Consider the following 18,216-nt stretch of genomic DNA (forward strand, 5'->3'; position numbering starts at 1 on the left):
GGCATCCCTTCAGCTTCATTTTAGACCATGTTTTCCTGGAAGTGCCCTAAATTTCATCTTTACCTTGAAGCCATGTCTTAATTTTAGCTTCATTTGCCATCTTGAGAGTCTGGGAATTTTCCAAACCATCCATTATTGATTATTTTTGTCTAGTAGTCCTTTCTTGAGCTTCTTTCTCTTGTGCAGCAGGAAGAGGCCAGGAAACATTCAATACTGTACATCTCAGTTGGATCACCCAGTTCATTGGGCACATGTTCTACTTTCCCTGTCCTTGCAGGGAACAGTGTTGCTAAGCTTTCCACCACTACAAAATTAGAATTCTTTCCTTCAATCTCCAGTAAGATTTTCCTTACTCTCTTTGAAGTCTACACCTGCAGCCTTCCCAAAGACCATGATACTTCTAAACAGTTTCTTTGTGGCTCCTGGGGCTTCCACTAATGCTATCTTCAAAAGACTTCATTCCAACTTCCAATCACTGCTCTGTTCCAAGTCCACTCCCATGTTTTAGTTTTTTGTTACAGCCTCACACTACAACAAAGTAACAAATCTATAATGTCAAAAAATACAGATTTCAGATATAATTCACAACTCATACACCTTAAAGTATATAATTCAATGGTTTTTTAGTATATTCACAAGGTGTACATCCATCCAATTCCAGAACATCTTCACCAAAAAAATCTTATACCCATGGCATTTGCTCTCTGTTTTTTTCTCCTTTGAGACCCTGGAAACTACCAACCTACTTTCTGTCTTTTCCCTGTTATGGACGTTTCATATCAATAAAATCCGATAACATGTGGCCTTTTTTGTCTGGCTTCTTTCATTTAGTATACTGTGCATTAGTAATCTCTTGTGTAACAAATTATCCCATCTCACAATTTCTGTGTTTCATAAGTCTGGAAGCAGCTTCGCTGAATGTTGTAGCTCAAGGTCTCTCCTATGATTGCAGACAAGATGTCAGCAAGAGCTTCACTTATCTGAAGCCTTGCCTAGGGCTAGAGGATCTTATTTTAATATGGTTCACCCATGGGTTCTAGGCAAAGAAGCCTCTATTACTTGCTGGCCTAAGGCAACAGATCTGTTTCTCACCACATGGACCTCTCCATAGGTCTGCTTGACTATAACTTCCCCCAAATTGAGTAATTACAGAAAGAACAAGGTAAATGTCACAATGTCTTCTGTAATCTAGCCTTGAAGGTCATATACCATCACCTACACCAAATTCTAGTTGATCATGCAGACCTACCCTGGTTCAGTGTGGGAGACTAGCTCTACAGATGGCTCATTAAAGTGTTGACCTCTTAGGAAATATTGTTGTAACAATCATAGTTGAGTGTAGTGGAGATTACACTGAATTCAGGAAAATTCAAAAAGAAATAAAAGTTTCCCTACACTCTGCTAAAGGAGGGGTTTTCTATACTTCTGTGCCCTCAGCCTATTTCTTCCCTTTCAACTTTGATCTATTATGGTAAATAGATAAATAATTCTGAGTTGAATGAAGTATAGAGAAAGCAGCTCCCTTAAACAGATCTGTTTCATCTCCTTATTTCTGGCTTCTGATCTCTCTGTTTCACATTCATATTTGTTATAGTTTTCCATCTGTGTTTTTTATAAATCTAAAAAGGCCATTCCTTCATTAGATTAATATTTGAATTTTAAAATATATCCTGACTAAAAGCAAATAAAGTTATGATCATCTAAAAAATGTTTCTGATAAGAAAGACATCTGTTTCTAATTTGATGATGTGATACTAAGGTGGGCTTTGAACTTTTGAGCAGACCATAGAGTGGATGGCTTGGAGGCTCCAGAAAGGGGGCGTTTAAATTGGGAGGAAAGGATGTGAGTGGCAGGGAGAAGGGCACTGTGACCGAACTAGAGATGCCAGAGGATCCACAAAGCATGAAGAGCCTTGTGAATTTAGCGAATGTATATGATGAACAAAGCACTTGCTTCTGTTGTTTTCAATCCTTTTTTAAGGTTTCTTGAAGCTCTGAGAAGAGCTGAGAACTTTCTGAGAAAACAAGGTGATATGCAAATGTCAGGGGTTTGGAGACCCTAGGTTAAGAATTCCTGTTTCAGATATTTTTGCCATGATAACTTCCTTTCTCACTTGATATTGTTGGAAACTGTATTGATAGATTTTCACATCTCCCAAAGTGGTGTCTCTTGGTGTGGCTAATCCTTAATATTGGGGAAAAACACTTGGCGCAAGTTTCCTGTGTTTGGGTTGGTTGGGTTTTTTTTTCCCCCTGCAGTTTACAGTTGTCAAGGCAATCATTAGCTACAAATGATTTGCTTTATCTTCCCGTATTAAACTGCTCTTTTATTTTATGAAATTGACGATACCAGGAAGCAAAAGATTCACCTGGCAGATATTCAATATAGTCCCAACACCCTAAAATGTTAACATTTAGTTACATTTTCTTCATTAAAAAAATAACATATAAAACATGAGATAAAGCTGAAGACCCCTTTAACAGCCACCCAAAGTTCCAGCCCGTTTGCCCTCTGGGCAACAGCTATCAGGAGCTGGTGTAAATCCTCCCAATACTGGGATCCCTGGGTGGCTCAGCGGTTGAGCATCTGCCTTCAGTCCAGGGCGTGATCCCGGGATTCCGGGATTGAGTCCCACACCGGGCTCCCTGCATGGAGCCTCTCTCTCTCTCTCTCTGTCCCTCATGAATAAATAAAATCTTAAAAAAAAAAAAATCCTTCCAATTCCTTGCTTAACTCGTAGCCATGCATGTATCCATATCTAATAATAGTATTAATTTGTATTATTTACATTTATACAAATAGCATCATAGTATACACGTTTTCTACTTTTCTACACCATTTTTAAATGTAACATTGTTTTGTGATCTGGTCAGTGTATTTTAACTGCTCTAAAATACTACATTGTATAACTATCTCACATACTGTTTTCTTATTGCTGGATTTTTTTTTTTTTTTAAATAGGGAATGCTGTAAGGAATGTCCTTTTCTTGGTTGAACTGTATGAAATTGTTTTTGTGAGTCAAAAATGTTTTAGTAGGAACAATTTTTTATGGTTGAACTTAATTCTGTTGTTTGCCAACAGTAACTTTTAATTTTGGGCTATGCAGTGAATGGGAAACAGTATCTGATTGTTTATACTTGCATTTACCTATTATAGGTGAAGTTAGACATATTTTCATATGCTCAGTAGCCTTTGGGGTTTTTGCTAATGTACATTTCCTACTTACACTCTGCACTCATCCAAAATAGGGGAAATGAATAAAGCATTTCTTTAAGAATTTATTGTGGACATGTTCATGGATTAGGGAATGAATAACCCCAAAGTTCTCCCAAAGCATGGCCATTTTCTAATGGCCATAAACTCCTCTCATTCCATTGTGCATGCTCCCTTATAATGTGATTTCACCTTTCTTCCCAGCCAAAGGTGGAGTCTATTCCTCCACTTTTTTTTTTTTAAGATTTTATTTATTTATTCATGAGACACAGAGAGAGAAGCAGAGACACAGACAGAGGGAGAAGCAGGCTCCGTACAGGGAGCCCAATGCGGGGCCCGATCCTGGGACTCCAGAATCACACCCTGGGCCGAAGACAGGCACTAAACCGCTGAGCCACCCAGGGATACCCATTTCTCCACTTTCTTGAATCTAGGCTGGCCTTGTGACTTGCTTTAACCTATAGAATGTGAAGAAGCCAGATTAGTTTACTGGAGCATAGGAGGCCACCCAAAGGAGAACCAACAATCAGCACCTGCTGCCAGACATGCAACTAAAGCCATTTGGACCTTTCAGTCCAGTAGAGCCACTAGCTGAATGCAGCTGCATGAGAGCCCAGGTGAGACCAACCCAAAGAATCATGAGAAAAAATAAATCACCATTAATTTACATCATTAAATTTTGGGGTGGCTTGCTTTGCAGCAGTAGTTAATATAACTATGCTCACAGGTGCCTGGCTGGCTCAGTTGGTAGAGCATGCAACTCAGGGTTGTTTGAGCCCCATGCTGGATGTAGGGATTACTTAAAAGTAAAATCTTTTTTTAAAAAAAAATTAATTATGCTCTAATGTGGTAATGAGATGGGTAAGTAATTTGAGAGAGAAAAATAGAACCTGAAAGTACTTGATTTTTAATAGAATCCTTTTTTATTTAAAAAATACTATTGGGGGGCAGCCTGTGTGTGTCTCATAAATAAATAAAATCTTAAAAAACAAAAACAAAACAAAACAAAACACTTGTGATTACATTGGGCTCACCTAAAAAATCCAGGACAGGGATGCCTAGGTGGCTCAGTGGTTGAGTATCTGTCTTTGGATCAAGTCATGATCCTGGGGTCCTGGGATCGAGTCCCACTCAGGGAGCCTGCTTCTCCCTCTGCTTGTGTCTCTGCCTCTGTGTGTGTGTGTGTGTGTGTGTGTGTGTGTGTGTCTCATAAATAAATTTTAAAAATATTTTTTTTAAAAAAAGGAAAAAATAGGGAGAATAGTCCTGTCAGATTTAGTTAAAAGCCTACCTTTAAATTGTTTTCTTTCTTTTTTTCCCAAAGATTTTATTTATTCATGAGAGACCCAGAGAGAGAGAGGCAGAGATACAGGCAGAGGGAGAAGCAGGCTCCATGCAGGGAGCCCAACGTGGGACTCAATCCCAGGACTCCAGGATTGTGCCCTGGGCGGAAGGCAGGCGCTAAACCCTTGAGCCACCCACAGATCCCTAAATTTTTTTCTTATGGAAGGAGTTTTAGGTTTGATTATTCTACAGGAACAGAAATTTAAGCTGTCACACTGCCTTTTGGACTCAGAATCCACCAGACATTAGCTTCAGCCCTGCTCAGTGTTTTGTGTTAGTGTTCTCCAGTCCATGAATGTCTTGAATGTTTTTTTCATATTCCCATTTCCCATTTTATATATCAGGCTCTGTATTTAGAAGGTAGTTTGTAAAAACATGACTCTACTGTGCCATCTGTCTTGTCTTTATATTAATTTGTATATTAGTAAAAAGTATATTTCTCTTTATGTGCAGCCATATTTATACTAAAGTCCAAATATATATATATTTGTAAATGTAAATGTAATAAATGTAAATATATATACATATTTACGCACTAAGGCACTAACTTTGCCTTTTTAATGAGAAGGCAAGATAATGGTTAGAATAGGCTTCAGAGCCAGATATATAAAGGCTTGAAAGGATTTCCAATGGCTAATGGTTGTGTGACCTCAGGTAAAGGAAGAATAATTTCTACTTAATGGGGTGTTTTGAAGATAAAATGAGATAATATACAAAGTGCTTAGCACAATGCCTAACACACGTTAAGCACTTTGTTAGTGGTATTTTTTTTTAAGATTTTATTTATTTATTCATGAGAGACACAGAGAGAGGCAGAGACATAGGCAGAGAGAGAAGCAGGCTCCACGCAGGGAGCCTGACCTGGGACTGGATCCCAGGTCTCCAGGATCATGCCGGCCAAAGGCAGGCGCTCAACCGCTGAGCCACCCAGGCGTCCCAATAGTATTTTTAATTTTATTTTTTAAAATATTTTATTTATTTATTCATGAGAGGCAGTGAGAGAGAGAGAGAGAGGCAGAGACACAGGCAGAGGGAGAAGCAGGCTCCGCTCCATGCAGGGAGCCCGATGTGGGACTTAATCAGGCACTAAACTGCTGAGCCACCCAGGTATCTCCACGAGTATCTTTATGAGGAAGGTAGGGATGCCTGGGTGGCTCAGTTGGTTGAGCATCCAACTCTTGATTTCAGCTCAGAAGATGATCTCAGGGTCCTGGGATTGAGCCCCAGATCAGGTTCTGTGTTCAGTGGGGTGTTTGCTTTAGGATTTCTCTTCCTCTCCCTCTGTCCCTCCTTCTGCTCACAAGCACTCTCTCTCCCTCTCTCTCTAAAATAAGTAATTTTTTTTTTTAAAGAAAGGTAGAAAGTGAGACAGGAGATATAATGACATAAGTAGAGGTAGGAGGATGTGAGGTCACAGACCAAGAAATACAGGCAGCCTCTAGAAGCTGGAAAAGACTAGGAAATAGATCTCCCCTTAAAGTGCCCAGAAGGAACATGGCCCCACTGAGACCTTGATTTTAGCCATTTTGGACTTCTGACCTCCAAAACGGTAAGACAGTAAATTTATGTTTTCCTTGTTTCTTTGGTTTTTGTGTGTATTTTTTGTTTTGTTTTTGGAGAGATAGATGATCCTTTAAGTTTATGCTGTTTTAAGCCACTAAATTCATGCTAATCTGTTACAGCAGCAAGAGGAAATTATATTCCAATTATTTTTAGCCATATTTCTAATGGAAGAGATGTAGAAGGAGGAGAATGTGTTCTTATATTGCTGGTGGAAAGCAATTGGTATTACCCATTAAAATTAAAAAATACATTTTATCTTTCCAACCAGCAATCTTAATCCTGGAAATCTAACCCACAGCAATAAAAGCAATTAAGGACATATTTAAATATATTTATGGCAGTTGAGTATAGTGGAAAAAAATAGAAAAAGTGCTCATCAACAGGATAATAGGATGGTATGCAACCATTAAAAAAAATTAGAGGATAAAGTTGAACTCCTGCCTCACACCATATGCAAAAATTAATTTAATTCAAGATGGATCAAACCTAAATGTAAGAACTAAAACTGTAAGTTCTTAGAAGAAAATAGGCATGAATCTCCATAGCCTTGAATTACATAATGACTTCTTAAATATGACACCAAAAGCACAAGAAACAACTACAAAAAAATAGATAAATTAGACTTCATTAAAATTAAAGATGTTTGTTTTTCTAAGGACAAAGATGAAGACAACCCTCAGAATGGAAGAAAATCGTGTGTTATGTCTAGAATATGTAAGAATTCTTACAACTCAACAATAAACCCCAACCCAATTTAAAACGGTCAAAGGATCTGAATAGACATTTCTCCAAAGAAGATATGAATAGCCGGTAAGCACATAAAAGATGGTCAACATAATTAATGATCAGGGAAATGCAAATCAAAACCAAAGTGAGATAGCTTTTCATACATACTAAAATGGCTATGATCAAAAAGCCTGATAAAAACATATGTTGGTGAAGATGTGGAGAAATTATAACCCTTGCATATTACTATTCGGAATATAAGATGGTGCAGTCTTTTTGGAAAATAGGCATTTCCTCAAAAAGCTAGACATAGAATTACCATGACCTAGCAATTCTACTCCTAGGTATATTACCCAAGAGAATTTAAAATGTCTATACAAAAACTTGTACACACATATTCATAGTAGCATTATTCATAGTAGCCAAAAAGCGAAAACAGATAAGAAATGTTTACATTAAAAAAATGAAGCCAATATAAATAATAGTATTTAAGAAAAACATTCAGTAAATAGCAAAGACATGGCAGATTTTAAAGTTTGTAAAAGTCCTAGTGTACTATTATTTTTCAAGCCCAGTAATACCATTTAGATTAATAATGAAGTAAACCTCAACACACCATTCATCTCCCAGGGCCAGGTATCTCCATAACTTAATTTTCAGATATGATGTTCCAGGTAAATCTTTTTTTCTTTTTTTAAAGATTTTATTTATTTATTCATAGAGACACAGAGAGAGAGAGGCAGAGACACAGGCGGAGGGAGAAGCAGGCTCCACGCAGAGAGCCCGACGTGGGACTCGATCCAGGGTCTCCAGGATCACGCCCTGGGCTGCAGGCGGCGCTAAACCGCTTTGCCACCAGGGCTGCCCTGGGTAAATCTTTCGGTACTATTTCCAAGGAAATTTTCAGGGATCTGCCCTCTACGGTAGTTATTATAGGTTTTGCTCCCTTCCATCAATATCAACAGCCTGTCAATCCCCACTGGCTCTCCTTGGGGAGGGCAAGCTGAGGGGAGTTGGGGCACTATAGGAAAAACATTGATACTTGGTTATCTTTTGGATACCATGCCTACTTCTAGTTCCAGTTAGTTCAGTTATATTATATGGCAGATTCCTCTTGATGATGTCATATCTTTGTGAAGTTGGGTTTTGGGCCATTGCTGTGATAAAGAGCAAGTACTATGCAAAAATGAATGTGGAAGAAATGAGGATGGCAGTGTCCAATCTGATCCCAATGTTGAGAAACTGCAGTGCCCAAAAGCGAACACCCATTCCATTAGTAACTCTGTGGTCATCTAAGAATGCAATAAATTTTTTTTTTTTTTTTAGAGAGAAGGATGGGGTTGGGGAGGAGCAGAAGGGGCGGGTGAGAGAATCTTAAGCAGGCTCTGTACCCAGTGTCTCCAACCTCCAACATGGGGCTTGATTTCACCACCTAAGATTATGCCCTGAACTGAAATCGAGTTGGACGCTTAATTGACCAAGCCAAGCCACCCCGGTGTCCCTTTTTTCATTTACATGTATTAGAACCTAACTACTTAATCAATGTTAACTGTTAGGTATTTCTCCTAGCAAAGGGACTCTGAAAAAAGACTCCAGCCACCATAAACCAAGAAAGTTTGGGAAACTTTGGGTTATTTCTCTATATATTACACTCCAAACTTTCCAGTTCTTCAGTTCTTGTGCAACATTCCTCTCATAGGATCAGCTTCCGAGATTGGGGGTGAATATAGAAACACCTCGATAGGAAATACTTAAGTGTCTGCTTTAAAGGTAACAAGTTAAATACAAGCAGTTACCTTCCCAGTCCAATATGCCTAGAAGGAGATACATTCCACCTCCTAGCTCCCCAGGGTCACTTCATAAATTACAAAAATGAGACACCAGAGCCACTCAACACACGTCTGTATTCAGGAGTGCTCATGTCTGGACCAGAGAATTCCATGTCATCTATCATTCTCATCAGGACATCCTGGGGTAAATCACGCTACTCCTGATGCCTCCTCTAAAAATTCCTATCTCAAAAGGTGCTTCCTATAACTCAGACCCCAGCTGCAGTTACTCTGCTAAATTATGCAGTACATTAGGGCCACATAAATCCAAGGCATTAATTGTAATTACTGTGTAATTATACTGATTGTTATTGCATTAAATATGTACTTCTACACATGTGTTTCCATAGTTACAATGGCAAGACTACATTTAGAATTAACACATAATGGACTTCTTTCCATGTTTTAATTATTTAGCCCACTCATCGCAAATTGGAAAAGGACTGATAATCAAATATTTACAGTTTCTACTCTTGAAATGAGACGAACTAATCAGAATACACTTTTTAAAAATGTTTATACCAAATTCACACACAGCATATATACACATATAGCATATTCACACACTTAAAAAAAAAAAGGAAAAGGGGGATTTGCCCATAATCAAAACTTTATTGAAAAACTGACACCAAAATAGGAGATCACTGTTGTAAACCTTACAAAATTAAACATAATTACATTATCTTGGTAGATTAACTGGAATTACTGAACTGATAAGGCTTTCTGCGATGTAACACAAATTCGAGAGGTTGTGCAGATCATTAGTGTTGCTTTCTTCTAAATGAACAGCCTGCAAAGGAACCACAGGAACATGTTAAACACACATGTACTCTACCCTCTGCTATAGTTTTAATGACAAAAAGTACTTTTTAAGTAAAAATACTAAGTTTTAGGGATATTAGATTAATATTCACAATATAGGTTATTTATTCTTTTATGCCAGAAATTTACTATAATAAATCTTGTATACTTGAATTTATTCTGATGTGACTATAACTGTTATTCTTGTTTCCCAAATGCTATATTGGTCTATATAAGACTATGAGCCTAATTTCAATAGTTACAACTTTAATGCAAGCTGTCAGAAAATGCAATCTTAATTTTTAGGAATTATTCTGAATTACTTTCCTAAGAAACTAATTTTGATTAGAATTCTCTTCAAGTCTGCCAGGAAAACTCTAATACCCTATTAATCATCCGTTGGCACAAAACTCCAAGATCATGACATGATATAAAGGTTTAAAAAATCTTACAAGTATACTTTTGAGAGCAATACTGTACTTAAATATTATATGCCAACTTCATACTTAGATCTCACCAGGTCACACAAAATAGATCTTGGATTCATTGCCAATCTACTTATAACTCTTCTGGGGAGAATATGGAATTCACAACTCCCCAAAATATCACAACCAAATTTCAAATATCATTATGATTATAAATCTGTAAGTACTACTATGGAAAACAATATATGTAATTACTATTTTTTTTCTTACTGGACAAAAGTGAAAGAGGAATTGAAATGGGATTTTTAGGGGCACCTGGCTGGCTCAGTTGGTAGAGCCTGCAATTCTTGATCTCAAGGGTTTTAAGTCTGAGCTCATGTTGGGTGTAGAAATTACTTAAAATCTTTAAAAAAATAATTATAATAAAATGAGATTTTTACGTAACCATTAAGTAGGTGCTCAGAGAAATCAAACATCTGGCATTTTAATTTATACCTTGGTTATCTGTTGCTTAGCTAGTAATGATAAAAACTATCTTCAGTCAAATGTGTCAAATACATGTGAAACAAAACATTTAGAAGATAATTTTTTAAATTCCATGGTTTTAAAAATCCATTATGTCCTATTGTATATATTCTTTTGCTCCATCCTGACCTAAGTTTAATATTCCAAGTTAAGCAAACTATATGACTGACTACAACAGAATTAGGTGTTCCACACTAAGAAAAACAATAATTACTTAAATGAGTTCCTGGCAAAGCCAAAAGTATAAACTTCTCTATTTGAGCAGGGCACTCGTTACTGAAAGAGTAAGCAATGAGGATAAAAAATATTTTGGTAATAATTTAAGATTTCTTTTAAACTAGTTTTTAGTAAAGTTAGACATTTATAACCATAAAACCTCATGACTGGGTGAGAAAAGGCCAAAAGACATACCCTCTGTGAGTCTGGCCTTTCCTCCCGTCGGCTGGCACAACACGGTTGAACAGCCTACACAAAGAACCACCGTCTGGGCATGGCTGAAAACCGTGGTGATCTTGTAGCAACCTAGAAAAAGGGCACCATTAAAAGTGAAAAGTGGAAGAAAACAAAGAATATTTTTCACCATATTTCTAGTAAAGACCCTGTAAAAGATTAAGAACTTAGGTGCTGTGCAACAGTAAGTCACACATTTAACTTAAACTTTTCTAGGAGTCACATTAAAAAAGTTTACAAAAGCCAACAGGTGGAATAAATAATGTATTTTCTTGAACTTAGCATTTCCAAAATATTATTACCATTTCAACAGGTAATTGGTATGGTTTTTAATGTCTGTGCGCTGTATCTTAAAATTCCAGTGTATATTTTCCACATAAAGAGTATTTTCCACTTTGGCCACATTTCAAGTGCTCAGCAGCCAGCTACTTATGACTAACGGCCACCAAACACCCGGCAGCACTGCTGAACACTAAAGAATCGACATGCTTCTCACTGCATCATGAGAAAGAAAACTCATCATCTGAACCGCCTGACCACTTCAAGAGTAAGTCAAATGGGGTATCCCCTTTGGAGTGTCATCTTCACCACCCCTCCCCCGAGTGTTTCTCCAATGGTTTGAATAGTTTATTAGGAAAATGTCCCTTTTGACGTTTCCAATTCTGTGATTCTACTTCTACTCAACAAAAGGTCCTACCGTTATCTAAATGTACACACCACACTAGCGATCGCTTTAGAAATTTTCCTTGGGGGCAGCCCAGGTGGCTCAGCGGTTTAGCACCGCCTTCAGCCCAGGGCGTGATCCTGGAGACCGGGATGAGTCCCTCTGCCTGTGTCTCTGCCTCTCTCTCTGTCTCTAACAAATGAAAATCTTAAAAAAAAAAAAAAAAAAAAAAAGAAAGAAAGAAAAAAGAAAAACAAAAGAAATATTCCTTGGGACGCCCGGGTGGCTCAGCGGTTTGGCGCCTGCCTTCGGCCCAGGGTGTGATCCTGGAGACCCAGGATCGAGTCCGACATCGGGCTCCCTGCACAGAGCCTGCTTCTCTGTCTCTGCCTATGTCTCTGCCTCTCTCTTTGTCTCTCTCATAAATAAATAAATAAAATCTTTAAAAAAAAAAATAGAAAAGAAAAGAAAAAGAAATTTTCCTTGGGAAAGGAATTAAGATTAGACATTTTTACCTGGACATTTTACATCCATAAAATAGGAATTTGGGCTTTGAACTAGCCGTTTCTTTTTATGCTTTTTCTTTTCCTCTTCCAAGGACGGATGTAGCAAATCTCTAGCCAGCTGAATAACAAAGCATTATTATTATTATTATTATTATTATTATTATTATTATTATTATTGCTAGAAGGAATCCACATTTAACCACATGTGACATATACACACCAAACAAGGAAGAACAAATCCTACTCAGCAGAGGCAACACGTCAGATGTTATTTATTAGGTCGCGAAGTAACTTTAATCAATACTTTTTATAATGCCTGTGTTCTCCGAGCCCCGGCGGGTAAAGGAACTCTGGGCGATCGGGAAGCCCGCGATCAGGGTACCGGGGATCCCGCTCTTCTTCACTCAACTGAGCGCGAGTCTCCGTGGGGCTGGGGAAGGCCGTGCCCGGCCCCGCAGTCGCTCAGGGCACAAGCCGCGGAGGCGGGGCGGAGGGCCGAGGGCGGCGAGGCCCGGCTGAGCCCTGGCGCCGTGCCCCGGGCGTCCAGCGCCCGACCCGACAGGAGCCGGGAGCGGCCGCGGCGTCACGGCCCCCGAGAGAGTAAACACGCCCGGGCAACTGCAAGACAGTTTTTAAAAAGAGACCAGCGGAAATGGCTCCCCGGGAGGGGGGCTCGAGCCAGGCAGCCCAAGAAGGGCGACAGGACCCCAAAGACGAGTCTCGCCCGAGCCCTCCCAAACCCGGGACGGCGGGGGTCCGCCCACCCGGGGGCCCCAGGAGCTGCGCCCTCCCGGCCGCGGACTCCGGCCCCGAGCGCAGGCCCCGGCCCCGGCCCCGCCCCACGCCCACAGGGCCCGGGCAAGTCCCGACAAGTCCGCCACGCGCGGAGGGGCCGACCGCGGGCCGCCGACGGGGTCGGGCTAGCCGGCGCCCCGGGCCCCCACGACAGACAAGCCCGAAACGAACGGGAAGCCAGCAAGTAAACAACTCACAGGCATGTCGACCCTTTCGCAATCGCAGCCAGTCCCGATCCCGACGGCGACACCCCAGCCAGCGGCACGCGAGCGGGCGAGCCGCATCAACTTCCGGGATAGAGGCGGCCGGGCGGAGCGGCGGGCGGGCGGCCGCTCTAGGCGCCCGTCTCGGTGGTGCGCTCGGCCTCGGCGGCGTCCTCGGCGGCTCCCGCGGGGCGGGGGGCGGAGGCCGGGCGGGCGCGAGCTTGCGGGGCCGCTGCGCGCGGGCCGGGGGCTCCTGCCCTGTGTGGCCCGGCCGGGAAGCCGCCTGGAAGTCCCCGGGTCCCCGGGCCCCAGCCCTGCCGCCGCCCGCGCGCGTGGACACGGTAGCACTGATCACCGCTGTTAGCCCGGGTCAGCGGAATTGGGCAAGTTTCGCGTATTTGTGATCCAGCTTCCGAGGTCCCGGCTAAGTTCCTGGGGGGAGCGCCGTGCCTTGCGTTTGCTTCGCCCCGAAAAAGTTTTTCAGCAGCACCGATCGGGCAGCCCGGGGGCGCGGAGGCTCAGCGGCGGCTTCGCCCGGGGCGTGACCCCCGAGACCCGGGATCGAGGCCCGGCCGGGCTCCTGCGCGGGCCCGCGTCTCCCTCTGCCCGCGCCCCTGCCCCTCTGTGTCTCTCTGTGTCTCTCATGGATAAATAAATTTAAAAATCTTTTAAAAAAGAAGCAGCAGCAGCACCGATTGGCTGCCGAGGCGTAGCCCACCGCCCGGTCCTTCCCGCCTCGGGATTCTTCCCCAGCGCAGACGGCCCGGGCCGGGGAACCAGCATCGCCGAGAGCCGGACTGGACGTATTTTTTGGTGAAAATGAATTTGAGGGACGAGTGTGCGCGAGTGTGATCGAAAGCTAGGAAACAACAACAACAACAAAAAAAAAACCAAAACAAAACAAAAGCAAACAAAAAAAACCCAAAACTAGGAAACCAGGGAAACGCTTGTCCAGAAAAATGTCCTAGATGACATGCCCGATCACCTTTTATGTCGCATATTTGGAGAACTGCAGGAAAACTGAAGAAAGCTAAAATTACTATCCAGAGAGAAATATTGACAATTTGACCTATGACCTTCCAAACTTTTTTTTTTTCACTTCCTGGCATAGAGGTTTGTTGGGGGCTTGGGTTTCACATAATTGGTGCCATCTGGTGCATATTCTTTTGTAGACTTATTTCCCCTCACTGACCGTGTAATGAACATCGGTCCACGTTAAGACGTATTTTCCTACATTAAGACTTTTAATGTGCACATAGCATTCATCCTATGAAGACGTACCCTCCTTTCATCCCGTACACTAAAGTGGACATTTGTTTTGGGTTTTTAAATATTTAATATTTTAAAGATTACAAAAAGTTTTTTTTTAAAGATTTAATTTATTTGTTCATGAGAGACACACACACAGAGAGAGGCAGAGACAGGCAGAGGGAGAAGCAGGCTCCACGCAGGGAGCCCGTGGGGGACTCAATTCTCGGGTCTCCAGGATCATGCCCTGGGCCAAAGGGCCAAAGGCGGTGCTAAACCGCTGAGCCACCTGGGCTACCCTACAAAATATTTAATAAAGAGAAGCACATGGACTAACACAGTAGTGTAGGCAGTATAATGACATCCCCCCAAGACTTAAGTGCCCTAATCCCCAGGACCTGTAGTTACATGGCAATTGGAATTAAGGTTGCTAATTAGCTAAGAGTATTAACTGGGTAGGCCCAAAGTGATCAAAGTGTCCTTAAAAGTGGAAGAGGAGGACAGAAAAAGAGAGAGATGCAGTGACCAAAGAAAGGTCTGAAAGAGGCTATGTTGCTGGATGTGGAGATGGAAGAAGGGGACCAGAGCCAAGGTGTGTGCGCAGCCTCTAGAAGCTAGAAATGGACTCTGACCTGGAGTCTCCTGGAGGAACACGGTCTTGCCAGCCCCTCAGTTGTAACCCATTGAGACCCGGGTCTGTCTTTGAGCTATAGAACTGTGAGATAAGAAATTTATGATGTTTCAAGCCACTACCTTTATGGTAATTTGGTACAGTAGGAAATGAATACAGTGATGAAGACCCATTTAGTCACTCCCAACTCTGTCAAATCTAACCATTTAATACCCTCTCCCCAGGATTTGTCATTTTAAAAATAACACTATAGTAGATATTTTTGTGGATAAGTCTTTGTGCATATCCTTCATTATTTCCTTAAGATAAACTCCTAGAGGGGGCGCCTGGATGTCTCAGTCTTTTAAGCATCTGCCTTTGGCTCAGGTCATGATCCCAGAGTGCTGGGATCAAGCCCATCAGGCTTCCTGCTTCTACCTCTCCCTCTGCCACACTTCCCCTGCTCCCCCCCCCCTCCTGTGCACTCTCTCTCAAATAAATAAATAATCTTTAAAAAAAAGGATAACTTCCTAGAGGAGAAATTCCTGAGACCAAAGTTATGCATATTTTAGGGCTTATAATATAAACTGCCAAATTGCCCTCCAGAAAAGTCAAACCATTTTACATTTCAATTGTAAATGTCTGAGGAATGACCCTTTCTTTGTACCCTTGACAATACTGGATATTATGTTTTTGCCTATGCCAGTCAATTCTGAAGAACTGTATAGTATATTACCATATTTCACTGTTATTTTAATTAATATTTTTCATATGCTTATTGGCAACTAGCATATTTCTGTTGAGATGATCATCCATTTCTTCCTTATGTATCTTTTTTTTAAAGAAGGCTCCATGCCGAATGTGGGGCTTGAACTCACGACCCTGAGATCAGGAGTCACATGCTTTATTGAAAAAGCCAGTCAGGCTTCCTCTCTAATGTATTCTTTTATATTAAGGACATTAACCAGTAATCATACACTGCAAATATTTTTTCCAACTGATTTCCTATTAACTGTATCCTATTAATTTTTTTTGGTGATTTAAAAACTAAACAATTTTAAAATTTTGTATACATATATTTCAAACCTGAGGTTTTTTTACTCCTATGTTTTGAAAGGCCTTTGCCACCTTAGGATCAGCTTAACTTTCTTCTCATTCTTTTGTTATGATATTTATTCTTTTTTTTTAAAGGTATTTTATTTATTTATTCATCAGAGACAGAGAGAGAGGCAGAGACCCAGGCAGAGGGAGGAGCAGGCTCCCCGCAGGGAGCCCGATGTGGGACTCGATCCCAGGACCCCAGGATCACACCCTGGGCCAAAGGCAGAAGCCCAAAAGCTGAGCCACCCAGGCATTCCTGTTAGGATATTTATTCTTTAACTTTTTAATTTACCTGGAATTTATTTTGGCACTTGATGTGTAGTAAGTCTCAGAACACTTTCTAACGATTGCTCCTAGTTATTGCTTCAGTTTCTTACTAATGCCCAGGACGATGTCAAAACCCTCAATTTTGGAGACACTGTAATGGCAGGGGAAATAATACTCAAGGTCAGGAAGACCTGGACTCTGTAACTCCACCACCTCCTCCAAAGCTCAGTGTCTCCCAAAATGTCTTTGGGTCCTTGCACTGCTGGCAGATAAAGGACCCAGAGGCACTTTGCCTTGGCAGCCTGCTCTCAGCGATCTTGCAGAAGGAGCTCCCACCCAGCTTCCCAAAGAATCATCAAGTGCCAGTCGGAGTTCTGTGTAGTGTTGAGAACTCCCCAACTTCCATCTGGCCACATCTGAGAAAGTACTTTGTTATCTCCAGTTCAGCACCAGTCTCCTTCACCTCCAAAGTGTGCAGCCATCTCCACTCCCTTCCCCCTTTGTCAACTTCAGACACTGGGAAAACTCACAGGTGTTCAGCTAAGCCAGGAACTTAACTGGTGCTAAATTCCAGGCTAGCCAAGACCCGTTCTAAATAGGTCAGATCCCTATTTGCCCCTAGGTTGACATGCCTTTCTGGCTTGTGCCCTTCTTTTCCCAGAAAGGTGGTTGGAAATTTAATTGTGCTTTGTTTTAAGAAATTCAGGGTGTGAGGTGGGCCCCTAAAGATAACTTTTCACACTCCTGCCTTTCTGAGTATTTTTTTCTGAGAAACAGAGAAATCTGTGTCATCAGCAAACTCTACTGAGGCTGCATTTTTTTTCTCTTCCTCTGTGGTCCACCTGTTGTCAGGAATCAAAGCATGTGTGGCTTATTCTCAACATTCCTGAAACCACCAGCAACTGCTGAAAGCCCGCCTCTTCTCTGCTTCTCTGCCAGTTCTCCAACAGAGTCACAACCACTGACCCAAAAGCTTCACTGTGGGGGGTGGAAATCCCTCTGTCATTCATGAGGATGTCTGACACTCTCAGGTAAGCTCCCATCTATAAGGGGTGAGAGTCTCCAGTGCAAACTCTGTTGCCATGTTCTTTCTTTTTCATGCCACCCTAATTTCTGACTGAAGCTAAGCCCCTATTGGGCTGGTACTATAGGCTGAATGCTTGTGTCCCCCTGAAATCCATTTGTTGAATCCTAACCCCCAGTGTGATGATATTGAGAGGTGAGGCCTTTGAGAGATGGTTAGGTCATCAGGATGGAGCCCTCATGAATAGAATTAATTTTTTTATAAAAGAGGCCCCAGAGAGCACCCTCACTCCTTCTACCATGTAGGACACCATGAGAAGACTGTCACCTATGAGCTACGAAGTGGGCTCCAGACGGGCCCACACCATTGATCTTGTACTTGCCAGCCTCCAGAATTGTAAGAAGTAAAGGTGTGCATTTAAACCACCCAGTCTGGGACGCCTGGGTGGCTCAGTGGTTGAGCGTCTGCCTTTGGCTCAGGGCGTGATCCTGGAGACGCACGTCGGGCTCCCTGCATGGAGCCTGCTTTTCCCTTTGCCTGTGTCTCTCTCTCTCTCTCTCTGTGTCTCTCATGAATAAATAAATAAAATCTTAAAAAAAATAACCACCCAGTCTATCCTATTTTACTATAGCAGCCTGAACAGACTAAGCAGGCTGGCCTGGCAGGACATTGCACCTCACCCTTGGAGATGGTGCTGGGCTTTCTCCATGTGTCCCTGACCTGATCTGTTCACTGTCCTTCGCCCTTCTCTGTGTCTAGGAGGCTGGCTTTGATGGGCTCCATCTGCTGAGTTTTCTTGCCCTCTGGTTTCTAGTTGAGTTGGGCCAATGGGATGGATCAGTTGGAAATCACAAACTGGGTGAAGAGAAATATTGGGGTATTTACTCCTCTGCATCTATCCTTGATGGGCCATTTTCTTC

General features: G+C 41.8%; 1 protein-coding gene and 2 long non-coding RNA genes across 3 annotated transcripts; 2 read left to right on the forward strand and 1 right to left on the reverse strand.

The window, feature by feature from the left end:
• Positions 1 to 5,572: 5,572 nt before the first annotated feature.
• LOC111093321 lies at positions 5,573 to 9,267 on the forward strand. The gene is made up of 2 exons (XR_005381755.1): positions 5,573 to 6,932; positions 7,570 to 9,267. It is a non-coding gene; the product is annotated as an uncharacterized LOC111093321 (long non-coding RNA).
• A 2-nt stretch (positions 9,268 to 9,269) lies between these two features.
• On the reverse strand, positions 9,270 to 13,293 carry RPS27L (ribosomal protein S27 like). The gene is made up of 4 exons (XM_038580630.1): positions 13,041 to 13,293; positions 12,058 to 12,166; positions 10,840 to 10,950; positions 9,270 to 9,467 (listed from the first exon to the last, which is right to left on the reverse strand). Exons 1-4 carry the CDS (start codon positions 13,125 to 13,127, stop codon positions 9,439 to 9,441), a joined length of 336 nt encoding a protein of 111 aa, XP_038436558.1. The 5' UTR covers positions 13,128 to 13,293; the 3' UTR covers positions 9,270 to 9,438.
• A 1,218-nt stretch (positions 13,294 to 14,511) lies between these two features.
• On the forward strand, positions 14,512 to 17,734 carry LOC119866911. Its single transcript, XR_005381756.1, has 3 exons — positions 14,512 to 14,886; positions 17,125 to 17,303; positions 17,602 to 17,734. It is a non-coding gene; the product is annotated as an uncharacterized LOC119866911 (long non-coding RNA).
• The last annotated feature ends 482 nt before the right edge of the window (positions 17,735 to 18,216 follow it).

This window comes from Canis lupus, chromosome 30, assembly GCF_011100685.1.
Source record: "Canis lupus familiaris isolate Mischka breed German Shepherd chromosome 30, alternate assembly UU_Cfam_GSD_1.0, whole genome shotgun sequence".
In the NCBI taxonomy this organism is placed as follows: Eukaryota; Metazoa; Chordata; class Mammalia; order Carnivora; family Canidae; genus Canis; species Canis lupus.

Coding starts and splice junctions, on each gene's coding strand:
- RPS27L (XM_038580630.1), bottom strand. CDS start 13,127: ATGCGGCTCGCCCGCTCGCGTGCCGCTGGCTGGGGTGTCGCCGTCGGG. Junction 12,167..13,040: donor GCGAAAGGGTCGACATGCCT/GTGAGTTGTTTA, acceptor TTTGTTATTCAG/CTGGCTAGAGATTTGCTACA. Junction 10,951..12,057: donor TATGGATGTAAAATGTCCAG/GTAAAAATGTCT, acceptor CCCTTTTTCTAG/GTTGCTACAAGATCACCACG.